A 17,222-nucleotide genomic window follows, 5' to 3' on the forward strand; every position below is an offset into this window, starting at 1 on the left:
CGACACAAAAAGTTATCACAAAAGAGGTATCTTCCATTCTAACATCAAAAAATACAAATATAGTTCCACAACTCGAAATTCAAGACACAACTACTGACCAAGAATGTATTGACATCTGGAGATATTTTGATAAAAAAAAATGGCTAGAATGAAAGAAGTAATTACTCCAAGTACTGCAGCAACTTTACAGATTTAGCAGTATTTGGATTTATTTATTATTATTTATACGCATTTATTGGGCGTTTAGAAAACCCACTGGATGTTTGGCAAGCCTATAAAATGACACTACCTGAATTATATCAGTTAAACGTAAAATATTCCTCTATATCCGTAACATCTGTCCCCTCGGAACAAGTTTCTTCAAAATCTGGGCAAATCGCAAACAGTAATATAAAAATACTTCCGTCCAAAAGAAAATAACACTTTTATTTAAAAAGGATCTGGTAGTTGTTGTATGATTATTTTTAGGTTATTCATGGATTAGATTTTTCAATGAATATTATTTATTCGGTATTTATGGTTATTGAATATCTGTAATTATTAGGTTTTTGGTTAAGTTGTATTGTACTATTTATATTTATTATGCTATGATATTTAAAAATAGCAATTACTATATTAAAACGCGATAAAACATTTGTGGTGTTATTATTCCATTCCTTTTTGCAAATTTAGAGAAAATTCAGTATAAAAGTAATCCTACTTCTTTTAAAATTGTATTATTTACTACATGTTAATAGAAATTAATAATATTTTTTTCATTTTCTTTTTAAAAGTTACCATGCGAATGAATATATAAACATATTTAAAATTAACTGCTCCAAGCATTTATCTTCGTCCTTTCCTATCTCACAATTTATACGGACAAGAATTCCTACATCTTCGTCTGACATCACGAATGAAAAAAAAAACAATCTGAATTGTGCATTTAACTGAAAATAGTAATTATTATTTTTATTTTTTTAACTATCGACTGTTTCGACGGTTTTGCGACTATCGACTGTTTTCAGTCGATAGTTCCCAAGGCTAGTTAATATATTTAATAAAAATATGGTGTTCCTGTTTTCTCTTTTGATTTCAAATGAATTTGTTAAAATAAAGTGGGTCTTTCTTGACAACACGATCCTTTGTCTAGGAAATTAACTAACGTTTCGCTTTTTTTTTGACGTTGACATAAATTGGTTTATTTTTTATTTAAAACTAATCGACCCGGCGAACTTTGTATCCTCTAGAAGTAATGAACGTCGCGTTACCTTTCTGTTAAACCTAATTTAGAATTCTATAGAAGTAAAATGTTTTAATTATATCTTACGCTAGATATGCTGAGTACAATCTTAATGTACAAATTAATTTATTACTACTATTCTCTTTCTGTCACATGATAAAGTTACTGTTAAGGAAGTAAATCAAACAATAGTTATCGATGCTGATGTATATATAAGATATCGATGCTAAAAAAGTTCTAGGTTTTCGCTAAATTACTGGAATAATCTTAAAAGAGCTCTCAGAAAAGGGCATCAAATTAACAACGCTCATATTTAATGTCATGGTAAGTCTTAATTACTTTGCTAGCACTTGGAAAGTGGCTCAAATCATTGTAATTCTTAAACCAGGGAAAAAATCAGAAGTTGTTTCCTTCTATCGTCCTATAAGCCTGTTACCTGCGATCTCCAAAAGTTTTTGAAAAACTATATATTAAGAGATAATCCAAATAATCACAGAAGAGAGAAATATTATTCCAGACCCTCAATTCGGCTTCCGTAATAAATAGGGAACAACAAAACAAATACATAGATTAGTCCACCAAATTAATAAAAACTTGCCGAAAAGGTGTGGCACACTGGACTGCAAGTTAAATTGAAAAAACTTTTGCCCCTTTAACTACTGAAATCATACCTCACAGAAAGACATTTAATTATCAAACAGGATGACGAATGCACTGATCTATATACGGGCGTTCCACAGGGCTATGTTCTTGATCCACTCTTATATCTATTGTATACAGCTGACCTACCGACCTCAGAAGACACTATTGTTGTAACATATGCTGACATTACAGCGGTTTTATCATCACACGAGGATCCAATATCAGCCACAAAAACCTCCAACTATATCTTAACAAAGTCGAATTGTGATTGAAAACAAGGCGTATCAAAGAAAATGAGACAAACATACCCATGTGACATTCACCCTTTATAGAAGAACTTGTCCCTCAGTAAAATCGAATAATTACGAACTCCCGCAAGTAAACAATGTTAAATGTCTAGGAATGCATTTTGATCGACGTTTGATATAGAAAAAACCTATAGTGACAAAACGCAAATAGCTTGGGCTTAAACTGAACCAAATGTTTTGGCGTAAATCTAAATTATCCTTGGATAACAAAGTTTTTCTGTATAAGTCAACACTTCAGTCGATGCCCCATATTACGTCTCCAACAAACTAATTCATTAAAACCCATAACTAGTGTGATTCGAAGTGTTAGTGCAGTACTTCGAAAAACTGTTAATGCATCCCAATGCACTCGCCAAACAGTTAAATGTGCGCGATGACAGTGACGTGCGCAGGAAGAAAACTTAAACGAAAACTACTATACGAACTGATTAAAAGACACATAGAATAAGTTAGAATAGACTTTAGAACAATTTTGTTTTAAATGTTTCAATTTTTTTTTAATGATTTAAGACGAAATCTTGGATCACTTCGTATATCCACTTAATTTCGAGGTCATCGTACAGCTCTTCGTTAGTTACATATCGATAAGCATTGGTAAGCATTGGTAGAACTTTGTTTTAGATGCGTTGGATTACTAGTTTCTTTGATGTTTAGGGCAACCCCATAGTTCCAGATTCGCTTTATTATTGACTGATAAACCAATCTCTTTCATTTTAAGTCAAGCTGAGAGTATCTTCCGACTAACCAGTACAGTTGCATGACTTTTAGTCTAATCTGCTCTGTTTTATGTTCTGTTTCTGTTATTTTTTTATCAAGATGTATGCCGAGGTATTTAACTAATTATGCTTGAGGAATTAGGCATTCGTCAAGTGATATGATTAGGTTTTCACCGCAACGAAAAATTAATATGGATATATTTCGACCTATTAAGCCGTATCACCAGTCTCTGGTCTATTTGTAGATCTTATTGACTACTACTTGTACTTTTTCTACAGCCTTAGCCACAGCATCTTTTTCTATGATAACTGTATCGTCGATGTTGTGGAATAATCTGGAATAATCTTTCTTTTTTCTGTTATACTATTATACCGGGCAGCCGTTATTGGGCCGTTACGGGCACCCGACGAAAAAACAGATCGTGAAACTAACTATAAATTCGCGAACTTAAATTAACACATGACTGAATGCGGTCGTATGAGGAAAAGGGGAGGTTAGTGGTGTCCCAGCATGTCCACTAGCTCGCGAACAAGCGAGTTTTCAAAAGAACTTGAGCTGAGTGGTTGTTTGTGGAAGGACTGAGATATCAAGTGCTTGATTTCTGGAGTGTCAGATTCCCTGTGAATATGATTATTTCTGACAAACCATGGAGCTTTTAAAGTTCTCTTGAGAAACTTATTTTGGAAAACTTCAAACCGGTTTCAGGTTTGCTATTCCCGAATCTTTCTGGACTGTTTCCTGGATTTGGAAATGCCAACCGAACCGCCGGTCGAAGTGAAGACCTAGGCACGTGACGTTATCCAGCCATGGAATTGTTGCGCTATCGATCTTAAGTTGCGAGACGCTTAGTACGTAACGCTTCTTATGGAACATGATGGCCTGGGTTTTCAGGGGGTTGATTTGCAACCTCCAAAATTTGAACCAATTGATCGCGAGCTGCTTCTGTAAACGTTCTTGAAAGGTAACCTCGAGCCTGGAGACCGTGAACAAAGCAGTGTCGTTAGTGTAAAACGCGACGTCAATATGCTCTCTCGGCAAATCTGAAATAAAGAGGTTAAATAAGGCTGTGGCCAGCAGGGAACCTTGAAGTTGACATGGAAAGATCTTTCCGATAGATAAGACTTGATAAGAGCTGTTAGGTATTTTGGGAGGCCTAACCGCACGGATTTTGCGATCAAACCGTCATGCCAGACCTTGTCAAAAGCTTTGGTTAGGTCCAGGAGGACTACTATAAGCTTTTTACGTTGGTCAAGAGCGGATACGTGCGGCCTGATGGACAGATGAATGGTGAGCGCGAACGTCGAATTGTTCGTCAAGAATGATGTTGTTTTCCTTTGTGAATGAGTTGAGAGCATAGAGTATTGCCCTCTCGGCAAGCTTCGAGATGGTACAGAGAAAGCTGATGGGCCTGTAGTCAGATGGAGATGATTTTGCTCCTTTCTTGGGAATAACCGCTATATGAGCGTATTTACAAGACGCTGGGAAATGTTGCAGCCTCATGATGGAGTTAATTATGTTTGCCAATTCCGCGATCTGCGATTTTGCCGATCATAGTCTGTAGGTAGAGACTTTAGAGGCACAAAATGGTTGAGAAGAAAGACTGAGGTGATTGGTCTTTTGATGGAGTTGAATTCGTTGATGACAGTGTCCTTGTTTTTAGGTTAGATGTTTTCTGCGAGAAGGAGGCATTTCATCTGGGCCCCGTAGGTCTCTGCGAGGAGCTCGACTTTTTCTTGGTTAGTGACTGCGAAATTTCCTGTAAGCGCTGACTTTAGGGGGGAGGGATGATATTGTGCGTCTTTCCCACGAGGCATCTAGAGACACGCCAGAAAGAAGGGGGACCGTCCAGTTTTTCGTCCGCGAGATATGAGTTACATTTCATCCCTTGCCAGGTCGAGACGGACTCCCTGACATGCTCCGTTCACCTCCCTTTTGTCTGCAACATCGAGGGTGAATCGAGCTAATCTGCATAGAACCACAGTAGGGGTTGTGTTGAAATTTCGACTGTGGCAAGTTTATGAGCAGACTAAATATCACGAGTTAGGTTGAGTACAGATTCCTCGAGCAGTTCCGGAGTGTTAATTTTTGTAATTGGATCAGATTCCAGGAGAAGAGATTGGTAGTCTTTCCAGTTGGTCTTTTTCTTGAATCCTGTGAGTGAGACGTGAGTGAGACTTGAGTGGTAGTGCAATTCTCGAGAATTCTTGAGAAGAACCGGACGATGGTTAGAGACTATTTCGTCAAGGACTCCAACTTCAGAAGAGTGATTTACGTCTTGAACTATAAATAAATCGAGGACTCTTGTTGCGCCTTGGGAAGCTCAACTGGGGTGATACGTGGCTTCATCTGGCAGGGCAAGATCGTAGCCCATTCCAAGACAGTGTGATGAGAGTGAAAACAACTAACAGTGAGTGTATAATTAATATACGACAACTGTAGGAAATCTTATTGTAGAGTCTGAAAAATTTTATGTGCGCAGATATGTGTGTTATTGTTCAGAATATACATGAGCATTTGCTTAAAATGTTTGAGGAGACAACGAATATTAACTGTTTTGCAGATATGGCAAATGCATTAAGGATAATGCAATGATTAAATGTAGTTTTATCAAGAAAAATATATACAGGTAGTAAGAGAACAAACTAAGGAGAAATAGAGTGATATCAAAATGACTTTACAAGAAAAAGGTAAATATGCTTTGCAATGAAAGATAAATATATTACTTGCATATACAATTGTTAATTAATTAGGTGGATTAGGCCTCCAGGGGATACCACAACGTATAAAACGAGCGTAGAACTATCTTATAGGTGGTGTGAAAAAGAGTTCAATGTATACAATAAACTACAAACTATTATAACTGTATTATTGTAGTATTAAATCCTTCGATAATATATCCGTTAAATCTATTATAATGTTAAAATAAATTATATTTGATAACAGTATTTTTGTTTCATTATTTTATTTAGATTAGAATTTTATTGTATATCAAAGCCAAAATGATCTAAAACTCAGAGTTGATGGGGCAACACTTCAAGGTTTTGACACCATCAATATTCAAATGACGTGATCTCACTGTTTTATTGAACGGACTATACGTTATATCGACATATTCACGCGTTTTGGGAAAGAAATGACGGCGAAAATGAAAGTTAAACCTTTTTTCGAATATCATATCAGGTAGACGTCTCGGAAAACAATAGGGATTCTCCAATCTGTCGAGGAATGGTATAGAATAGAACATAAATCAGCGCTAAACCGAATACAAATCCCATTGACATCTTCACCTTAGAAAGTGATATAGTTGAGAGCTCGCCATCGCGGAGAAAGTACAAATCCCCGGTTTACGTTTGACCGTTCTTCGCCCGACCGTCCGATACGACACAGCCAAAGGTCACGATCGGAATTGGACACAAAATTATTACGTCTACGTTTCGGTAACGGTGGTGATTTGTGGGAGGAAGTAGCTTAACACGCCGATTGAGCAATGTGGTAGTTTCACTTAAAATATTTGTTTTAATCGTTTCCACGACTGATGGCAAACTCCATTGTCGAAAGGCTATTAAATGATTACTCGACTAATTGACAATCAATTAATCAATATCAGGTCTTAGACTTAATTTTATATGGGCCAAGACATGAAGTTTAACCCTGCTTGTACTTGTGTGGGATATACGAAGGATAAACAAAATAACACGTCAATTGAAAAGTCCCCGGCCTACCATAGTAAAACACATTTTTTGGCAAAATTAGTTTTTTTATTCAACATAATTCCCTTCAAGGGTGATCTCTTGCTTCAAAATAGGCTTCAGTTTCGGCGATCACCTCTTCATTCGACGAACATTCAGCGAGCATTCTTTTGAGATCTGAGAACAGGAAATAGTCGTTGGGGGGCAGATCTGGAGAATACGGTGGATTTTTTTATAACATCTTTATTAGATACGCTTAGTACAATCTTAATTATTATTATTATTACAATTTATTTATTACTATTTTCCTATGTGCTTCGATTAATTAACAAGCAAGTCGAGTGCGAGAAAATACATCAGTATGTATTCCTCAATTATAAAATTATAATTATTTATTAATTATTAACTTATAGCTATAGTTTACACTAATAATACACACTAAATGTTCACACAAGTTCGTATGGTTTCAATCTCCTGACATCCTGCGCGTTGTACAGCAGTTGTACTGCTTCCACGTTAGTATGATTTAGTAATCTTCTTTCATGTTTCAAGGCGAAATCCTGCACAGTTTCGCAAATCCATTTGATTTCCAGGTCATCGCGCAGTTCTTCATTGGTTACACAGCGATAGGCATTGGTAATCAATTGAAGAACCTTGTTTTGACAGCGCTGTATGACTAACCGATTTGAATTTTTAGTGCAACCCCATATTTGCACCCCATAGGTCCAAATTGGCTTTATAATTGTATTAGAGATCAACCTCTTTGATATTAGATCAAGTTGAGAGTATCTTCCGACTAACCAGTATAGTTGTTTTATTTTGGTTCTAATGTGTTTTGATTTTTGTCTAGCGTGATGCATACGGTGGATGAGGAAGCAATTCGAAGCCCATTTCATGGGCATCGTGTGCAGGCCACTTGGATGACTGTCGATTGAACTTCAGAGTGAAATGATGATGCCATGTTTTATCCATTGTCATATATCGACGCAAAAACTCGGGTTTATTACGCTTGACCATCTTCAAACACTGCTCCGAATAATCAACTCGTCGTTGTTTTTGGCTAAAACTGAGCTCGCGCGGCACACGCTTTGCACAGAGCTTTCTCATACCCAAATATTCGTGAATTGTTTGTTATCCATTTTTTCACAATAACAAAAGTTGTTTCACTCAAAATCCTATAATTTACAAACCAATGATCTTACAGCTGTCTAATTTACACACGCATCTTTTGACGGTTAGGACCAACTAAAACCCATATGGATTTCATTCTAGTAGCGCCATCTATGTGTCAGGCCGGGGACTTTTCAATTGACCTGTTAAGTATACTTATTCATTCATGTATTTATTAATTTTCTTTCCAAATATTGCACTTATAGTATTTTTACTTCATTTTTTTTCAATATTCTACCGCATTTCTTTCTGAAATACACACTCACATCAATTCTATAAAAGCTCTATTAATACACGGGCTGAAAAATCTCGGGCCTAACACATAGTACTAACCTTCGAAAGAAAACTGTTAACATTTCATGATATTCTCATAAGTTTCTGAATTATTATGCTAATTATGCTATTAAGAGCGACACTACTTTTGTTATTTTTAAAACAATGGATCAAAAATAATATCGTGTTTTAATCTTACACTACTTCTTGATGGGAAGGAATACCGTTCAAGCCAAAAAAATAGCCTGAAAAGTGTTATAAGGACTCATTTTAGAAACAAAAATAAAACTTGGTTTGGTTGGCTGACTTCAAACGTGGTTGTAAAGACACCGATGATCCAGAACGTAGTGGACGCCCAAATGAGACGGTAACACCAGAAAACATAAAATATCCACAAAATCGTTTGTTGCGTTGTCGCGTGAGTTAGCTAACATCGTAAATATATCAAAAGAACATGTTGTTTTTATATTGCATTAGCAAGAGGAAGTGGGTCTGTTCAAAGTGAGTGCCGCGTTTGCTCACTGTTGACCAAAAACAAGAACATCTTGAGGATTCTGAGCAGTATTGAGCCATGTTTAAACGTAACAAACCCGATTTTTTGCCTCGATATGTGGCAATCGATGAAGCATGGATCCATTATTTCACTCCGGAATCAATACTGTCATCTGAGTGGACAGCAACTGGTGACAGGCCTATTTTGAGGCAAAATATAAATCGTTCTATAAAAGTGGTATTAAAATGTTAGAGCAGCGCTGGAATTATTTTGTAGCTGATGGAGATTACGTTAAATGAATATGAATAAAATCAATTTTGAACAAAAAAAAGTTTTCATTCTTACACCCGGAACTTTTCAGCCCATTTGTTATTCAAAAACCTTCGAATAGTCTAAGCAAATAGTCGAGTTTTATCATAATAAATTCTTCAAATAAGAGAACACTAAGAGTAATAAGGAATTAAAAAACATTAATAAATCAGATCTATATATAAAATAAAATCACCTGTTTGTGATAAGACGGACATATAAACAATAATTGTTAACAATTCCACCTTCCTACGAAGTCAAGGCAGATACATCATCGCCAGTACACAACATCATTGAACGTAAAAGGGTTATACGCATTAATGTTCGAATGCGGTAATTATTGAGGACGTTCGCTGTCCATTTCAGTAAAAATTCTACAAAAATGGTACCGGCTTACATCAGATGATCACTAAATGTTGATGTAAATGTTCAATCCGCCTTAAAATTTATGTCTATACGCTTGGGCATCAAACCGGCATAAGGTCAGATCCGGTAATTAGTCGGCGATTATTAGGCCTAAGAATAAGCCAAATATAATTTAGATTGATCTGATGTATTCCAACCGGAACCGATGCGGCTTGGCGTTTATGTCGTTTGATCGCTTGCATTCTCGGTATCGATGAAGCATCTGGAAATATAACAATGAAAACCGAGTAAAAAAAAACACGAAATAACAAGAATCAATCAAGAATAAAACAGCAATACCAAAATGGTACATTGTCACATGACAAAGGACCGTGAATAGGATGCAAATTTGCGTTGACGGTAAAACTTGTTAGTTGTATAAAATATTTTAACAAAAAAATTTAACCGATTTCAAAAATAAATAAAAAATTCACTGAAAATTAAAAAATAATCAAACTTCGTATCATGAATGTATATATATTTTGTGTAAAATTGATGATTCGGAACTAAAAAATCAATATACACATAATATACGCCTAGTAATATTATCATAAATAAAAGAGAAAATTATGTAAATTCTGTAGTGACAAAAATTATATACTTTAAAGCCTATGTCAATATGCCACTACAAAACTGAACTTATAATATTGAAATGTTTTTGTACATTATAATGTATCAATAATTTAAAGAAGACAGATCACAAATCTAAAATACAAATCAGTAGTTTATAACAAATGTCAACTGATAAAAAATCCAAAGTATACCGAAACATTACCACATTAAAATATCTAGAACAATATATTTCAAGAGATTTCAATCGATACACTTCAAATTTATTTATGCACCCAGATCTGCAACATTCTATACATTTATTCATAGTCCGGTTAATGAAATGCAATGAAACGACAATTATAACACGTCCGACGATTATAAGCGCCATTACATCTAGATCGCGTTACGTTTTCGAACCTCCGCTAATTGTATGGCGATTATTTAATTATCTTGCTCAACTTGTTATTATTCCGTTTACTAACTGAACCGTTTCAAAACTAACGAAAAAATATTTCTGTAAAAGCAATAACATTGGTTAATATTGTTTGAAAAGAGACCAAGGAAAAAAGTGACAGAACTGGTGGTTTACCCGTCGTTTATACATATATTGAATGACTGAAATTGTATTAGTCATATTCCTCGTTGGGATATCCAAATATCTAACGTAAGCTACGAGAATCTAAAGGACAAGGTCGGGTGGAACCCAACAAAATTATTGTATCAAAAAACTATATATATTAAATTATTTTATCAAAAAACTATATATATTAATTGCACCTAAACTGCGGTGCAAAGAAATTCGTGAAACATATAATCTCAATAGCTATCATGAACATTTCTGTGAATTCACTTCAACTTCGTCACTTAACTACACTTGTCAACACATCACTTTAATTACACTCACTCTACCATCAGTCAGAATCTTTACAAGTATCATACAGCCAAAGACAATAAACAAACTAGAACCTTTACCACCTGTACCTGGACCACCTTTATATTGAAAACAACCAATTTTGCCTTCCATTACTCTTAAATACACCATGTATAACAACAACTATTTAAAGTTTATTAGTTTAAAACTGACATCTAAGCAGTATTGTTAATGGTAATATTAACAATCACTTTTCCAATTCTTATGAAGATCATTCAAACTTAACCGACAAAATTATGAATACCTAAGAGTAAATATTAGTTCTCAACACATTGAGATTGCATGAACAAAACAGAAATTCCATTGTTTCAATTTCTAATTTATAGTTGATTATTGTTTATATACCCATACTACTCCCATACCTATACTATTTCTATCATATCTTGTAGTAAAAGAAGAACTGTTGAAATAATAAAAATGATATATTAAAACAAATTTTAATAATAATTATTCCTCAAAACAATAAGTGTCATTAAGGAAATACCTAGTAAATGTTAATTGGACAGAATACATTTCCATAATAAAATATATGACAAGCATATTTTACAAAAACTATAAAATTCAAGAAATACTCTTAGGAAGAAAAATCTTGCCTGCACTCTGCATTATTTACTTAGGACTAGGCCACTGGTATTTGTTCGTATAATTATATTAAAAACAAAATAAGAAAACAATTATTTATGAATTATACATATAATATCAATAACACTTCTGAAATAAATATGAAAATATCAAAAATAGTAAAATAAATCCTACAACTCCTGTCATCAAAAATTGTTTAAATTACTCTTAATTATTACTCTATACTTATTTGGAATGTTCCACACATCCAAATAAAATTATGTATGTTGAATGACCAGATTGATATTATCAATTTTACTACTTTGTGAATAATTTATTAAATATACTGAAAGGAAGGTTTTCTTTAGTTTAAAATGTCTTTACTATAAAAACCTCATTTAAACTACAATGAAAATACACTTTAATTTGTGCAAAATCGATCAGATATCCAAGGAAGAATTTACGGTTTCAAATTTAAGGTTTTGTTTCAAATATTTTTTATAAATGTATATTATATGTTACACAACATAATCATATGGAAAATTATATAAGAATTACTTTCCTACAATATAAAATTCAATGGCTTCAAATATTCCACTCCTTCTAGTTACTATTGACATGCAATACCCTTGACAATGCTACGTAACTAATTTTACTGGGTATATCATAATAACCAATAGGACCAGTCTCACAATCAGCACATGTAAGATACTTAGTTGATCCTACTGTATTCGAAAAACCCACATTATAAAATGTCATCATGTCATTAACAACCCAAAACTGTAAAACATCCTCTGTTTCGGGATTCACGACATTTCCCTTGTTCTGTTTTATTAGAGGCAGTTTATACTAAAATAAAATAATGATAATAAAACCTAAAGGTACAAAACAATAACCATCAGCTAACCTCGAAACTGCTAAATGTTGCACTAGCCGGTGTTAAAATAACAGACGAGCAGTATTTACATTTAACAAGACGCTTGTTCTTGCCATCATCTATCTCTGATTCGAAATTTTCTGAACAGTCTGGCATTTTGATTCAAATATAAATCCAGGAACTTATTTTATATTTATATTAGGGATATTCGATTATGACTATGATCGAAATCTATCGATTGTGATCAAATACAATAACTAAATATAAAATCGATATCGATATTCTTGAGCCATATTTATTTTTCCTTATATTTATAAATTTATCAAAACCGTATAAAAACATCCTCTTTTTCAGATCATTTGCCTTACTTTGTTGGTCGTTAGAGTAGAACATCTTTAAAAAAAGTCGAAATATAGTCATATTTTCATATTTCCAAAATTGTTAAAATATATAATCATTTGATTTTATACCGTGAAATGAATCATGATGGAGTGTTACCAGGGCCTTAAATAAAATATCGCATATTATTATTCAAAATATAAGGTTTCAGGAAACAATAAAACAATTGACAGAAAATCGCATCATGGGTGATCGGTAATTTCAATATTTTAGACTATTCATAGATTTGACCCAATACTAACTAACTTAACTCAGAGTTTGAATACTGAACTTGATTAAATATACTATAATATAAATAGTTGCATAACTCATATAATATATAAAAAATCTAAATTTTATTTATAAATATAATGAGATTTATAAAATATTTTACTTTAAATTACAATTTTTCATCATTTTTTATCTAAGTCGCAGTGTATTTGTATATGGGTAAGTAAGGATAAAAAGGTTTCAACCAAAAAAAATAGTAGCCACATTGTATTTTGTGTTGCATGACTATTTCCTATTTTTCGTCTATATTATATATATATATATATATATATATTACTCATATATTTCTAAAATCTGTTGTATAGGAATCAAAACCAAACCTAATTAACTCTTACTTCCACTTACCTAAAATAAAAGAAAAAATATTAACTATTAAACTGTTAAATTGAATTATAAACTAAAGATCAAAATAATATTATTCAGCTTGATCAATCTTAACTTCAGTAAGCTAAACTTCGAAGATATAATATAGGCCAAGCCTTCTGCTTCAGCCCTACTTCAGCAGAACGATGCTAGTTTAAGTTAGTAGTTCAGGGTATATTCAGAATTCAAGAATTATTGAGGATACAATATTGGAACTAACGCGAAATATGCTGAAAGGAAGAGAATATTCATAACTTACATTATATGAAGGATGACATCCCAGGTCAAAAGAATAATTAATGAAACATATTTAACTATAATAATTGGAAACTAGAATTACATCGTACAGATGAGTAGCACATCTTTAAAAAATTCCGAAATATCGTCATATTTTGATATTTCCAAAATTGCTAAAATATAAAATCATGTGTGATTAGCGTACTCACGAAGTCAAACGTGCAGAAGACAAGGATTATTTGTTTTATCCTGAATATATATTTGAATATATAAACGCATAAAAGACTGAGAAAACTATTTTGTAGATACTGACATGAAAATTTTCATTCATTCAGCGACGAGAGTGTACATATAACTGTTAATAACAAGATATAATCAAATTATCATTTAGATAACTTTTACTTACCCATTATGGAGACAGCAAGGGACTCTAAAATAAGAAAGAACAAATACAACTCTGCACTACAATACAAATTGCAATAATACTCATAGAACTTTAAACTTTAATGAACAGCGATCGAATAACAAAATTCGGCACATCTGCACAACGCACCGTTGTCAATAATGCAGCAAAGATCCAAGTCCTTTTAAAATTTACTACTATCAAATTTTATTACTATTTTCAACAAACATATCATGTAAATTGTTCAAAATAAAATACATAACGGCAACATATGGCGTATATCCTAAGGCCCGAAAATTCAAAGCACACTAAGTTTTTTGGACAATAAATACACTTTACAGCATTGTTTTAAGAAATTATATTTTAACTACCATATTTACAATGTATAAATAATTGTACATTTAAAATTAAGTGTTAATATCTTAATATTTGAAATAACTTGCGATATTCATTTAGTGACCATGAAAATAGTAATTGAATTTAATTATCACTGTTAAATTATATTCTAATAGATATAATAAAACTGTAAAATATAAAATTGCATACTCAATTTTCTGTAAGAGTCAGTTGTTATTTCATTAATATTGTTGTTATTATCTGCTAAATCTATTTATTATCTACTAAAAGTGAATAAAAAGAACTGATATCTCTTATATTTTGGACACAAAATCATTCATTGCCTTATTTTAATTTGGTATAAGAATAAAGTTTTATTTTATTTTTGCTTAAAAATCGAGTTTTGAAAATTTCGATGAAAAAGTTAACGATATTCTACAATATATTACCAACACATTATGGTAATGTATGTATGGTTGCATATATAAATGTATTATTTGTCTCATACTATAAATAACTGATTCAAATGCAATCATAAAAAATCAACAGTAAAATTGGTATTCTATGATTACAAAGCTGATTTATACATCTTTTACAATCTTGCATCATTTCGTCATAATCGACGTATCCGATAATTATTTTAGAACTGAACAGCACTAAAGATATTGACAAACCCAGAATATAGACAACCACCTTTTAAAATTTTTAATAACAAATATCAACATTATTTTATTTATTCTTATATAGTTAATATATATCTATAGAATAAGTATTGTATTTCCGTATTTTGTGTATATATATAATAGCAAAATGGGCTCCGAACATTCAAGTCATTTATCACAAGATCATCATAAAAAGGATCAGGTCAAATCAAATTTTAGAAGACAGCATACCATTGCAACCGCTGGAGTAAGTATGGGAGATTCCTCGGCATTGGAAGATAATGGAAGACCAACATCGCCAGGTCCAAGCATCTGTAGCGATACTGATTTACCATATATCAGCTACACTGTTAATCGACCAATTGGTGGTGAGTCTTTTACTAATAATGTCTTTAATATGTATTTTTGTATATCTTCTTTATAATTTAAAGATTCTCCCAAGCTAGCTAACAAACAGTTAATAAAAAGTAAGTCAATGACAAGAAGAACACAGTCTGCAAAGCAATCTAAAAGCAAAAGCACACATAACATTGTTGTTGTAAGGGGAGCAGAGACAAACAAGGAGACTGATAAGGATCCAGATGTTTTACGTTTACAAAACATACCGATGTTTTTACCAATTATGAGAGCAACTCTAAGGTATTTTTAACTAAATTAAAATGAGCATAATGTGGAGTAATATAATTTTCGTATTATAGTCTACCAGCTGCAAGAGATCCAGAAGTGTTAGAGTGTTTAGACCCAACACCATTCAGGAACTTATGTTTAAGATATCAACATCATCTCACATCGACTGCCAACTTAGTAGCAACTGAACAAAATCAGTTAACACAGAAAGTTAGAGAGGTAGGAATTTATATAATAGTTTTCTTGATATGCTTAATTATTTATATTCAGGTTGATTCAGAAATTACCAAATTGGTAGTAACAGCTACCGAAAGACAAAAAAGGTTTGCCAAGTATGCAGAAAAGTTATCAAAAGTCCAAGAACTAACCCATCAGCTGAATAGATGTCACATGCTGCTAAATCAAACTTTAGAAAGCATGGAAACACTGAACAACTATCTGGACATTGGAGATAGGTTAGAGCCCTTTGTTTGGACAACTGGATGAGATTAAGCTTTTTTTTTGTTTATCTGAAAATTCAAGTAAACAAAAGGTTTTATGTTGTTTTACTCTTGTTACCATTAACTGCTTTAAAAGTAAATGTACAGAGATTATTAGATAGCAAGAAATGTATAAATTATATCATTTTATCATGTGATATTATATTAGAAAGCTCTCGGTGCAATGAAATGTATATCATTATCCTTACCGTGCTAATTATTCTACATGCATAATATATATTAACTATCGATTATCATATTAAGCAAATAATTAAATTATTATGGTACCTCTAATGTAGTTTTATTTTGGATAATATATGATTTTAACTTTTATCTATTACATAAATCAGTAACAGTTAGATTTTTTTTCTGGCCTGGTCGCGGAGACTTGTCCTGGAATGACAAGTTGGACCGGGTTATGTGGGACTGCCTCTGGGCTTATCAATACACTAAACCGAAACCGCCTCACAGGTGACCCCTGTGGATCGCTACTGCATTAAATTTGGGGATCCGGTGATCGGGCAGTCTTTATTAGGCACGAGGACCTGGCGATTCTATTAATCGCGATCTTGAGATAACACACGACTGGATACTATCATATTGGGATAAAAGTTATGACTGCAGCGACGGATGAGGTCGTTTCAGCCTGGAAAAGAGGGGGAGGTTAGCGGGGACGCAGTGCTAAGCTCCCAGCTCGCGAACAAGCAAGAACTTGAGCTGAGTTGTTGTTTGTGGAATGACTGAGATATCAAGTGCTTGATTTCTTGAGTATCAGTTTCTCTATGAGTTCAATTATTTCCGACAAACTATGGAGCGTTTAAGATTCTCCTGAGGAGCTTATTTTGGAAAACATGAAGCTGTTTCACCTGGTTGGATGTAACAAACTTGAAGTAGACATTAGATCCGTAGAGGAGTACGGACCGAATTAACATATTATAAAATAAGCATCTGATGGAGATAGGAAATATGCTAGAAGGGCAGATCAGAGAAGATAGCAGGTTTGCTATCCCTGAACCCTTCTGGATTTGGGAATGCCAACCGTACCGTCGGTCGAAGTGGAGACCTAGGTACGTGACGTTATCTAGCCATGGAATTATTGCAGTGTCGATCTTAAGTTGCGAGACGCGCAGTGCGTAACACTTCTTATTGAAAATTGTGGCTTAGATTTCCATGGCGTTGGTTTGCAACCTCTAGAATTTGAACCACTTGACCGCATGATCGAGCTGCTTCTTTAAACGTTCATGAATTGTAACTTCAAACCTGGCGGCCGTGAAGAAAGCAATGTCGTCAGCGTAAA

At 33.3% G+C, this 17,222-nt stretch overlaps 2 protein-coding genes across 2 annotated transcripts; one reads left to right on the forward strand and one right to left on the reverse strand.

Moving 5' to 3' along the window:
* Positions 1 to 11,132: 11,132 nt before the first annotated feature.
* Positions 11,133 to 12,391, reverse strand: strat (RAB interacting factor STRAT). The gene is made up of 2 exons (XM_076412643.1): positions 12,180 to 12,391; positions 11,133 to 12,121 (listed from the first exon to the last, which is right to left on the reverse strand). The coding sequence occupies exons 1-2, from the start codon at positions 12,303 to 12,305 to the stop codon at positions 11,876 to 11,878; spliced, it is 372 nt and encodes a 123-aa protein (XP_076268758.1). The 5' UTR covers positions 12,306 to 12,391; the 3' UTR covers positions 11,133 to 11,875.
* A 2,441-nt stretch (positions 12,392 to 14,832) lies between these two features.
* Positions 14,833 to 16,219, forward strand: BORCS5 (BLOC-1 related complex subunit 5). Its single transcript, XM_076411308.1, has 4 exons — positions 14,833 to 15,187; positions 15,251 to 15,458; positions 15,518 to 15,665; positions 15,717 to 16,219. Exons 1-4 carry the CDS (start codon positions 14,968 to 14,970, stop codon positions 15,930 to 15,932), a joined length of 792 nt encoding a protein of 263 aa, XP_076267423.1. The 5' UTR covers positions 14,833 to 14,967; the 3' UTR covers positions 15,933 to 16,219.
* Positions 16,220 to 17,222: the final 1,003 nt, after the last annotated feature.

Source organism: Rhynchophorus ferrugineus, unplaced genomic scaffold (genome assembly GCF_030347505.1).
Source record: "Rhynchophorus ferrugineus isolate W39M unplaced genomic scaffold, kcgeb_rfMv2 rfM8, whole genome shotgun sequence".
Classification (NCBI taxonomy): domain Eukaryota; kingdom Metazoa; phylum Arthropoda; class Insecta; order Coleoptera; family Curculionidae; genus Rhynchophorus; species Rhynchophorus ferrugineus.

Excerpts from the sequence above, each read along its gene's own strand:
- BORCS5 (XM_076411308.1), top strand. The coding sequence starts at position 14,968 with ATGGGCTCCGAACATTCAAGTCATTTATCACAAGATCATCATAAAAAG. Across the intron at positions 15,188-15,250 it reads TGTTAATCGACCAATTGGTG|ATTCTCCCAAGCTAGCTAAC; the intron begins GTGAGTCTTTTA and ends TATAATTTAAAG. Across the intron at positions 15,666-15,716 it reads TAACACAGAAAGTTAGAGAG|GTTGATTCAGAAATTACCAA; the intron begins GTAGGAATTTAT and ends ATTTATATTCAG.
- strat (XM_076412643.1), bottom strand. The coding sequence starts at position 12,305 with ATGCCAGACTGTTCAGAAAATTTCGAATCAGAGATAGATGATGGCAAG. Across the intron at positions 12,122-12,179 it reads CAACATTTAGCAGTTTCGAG|TATAAACTGCCTCTAATAAA; the intron begins GTTAGCTGATGG and ends ATTTTATTTTAG.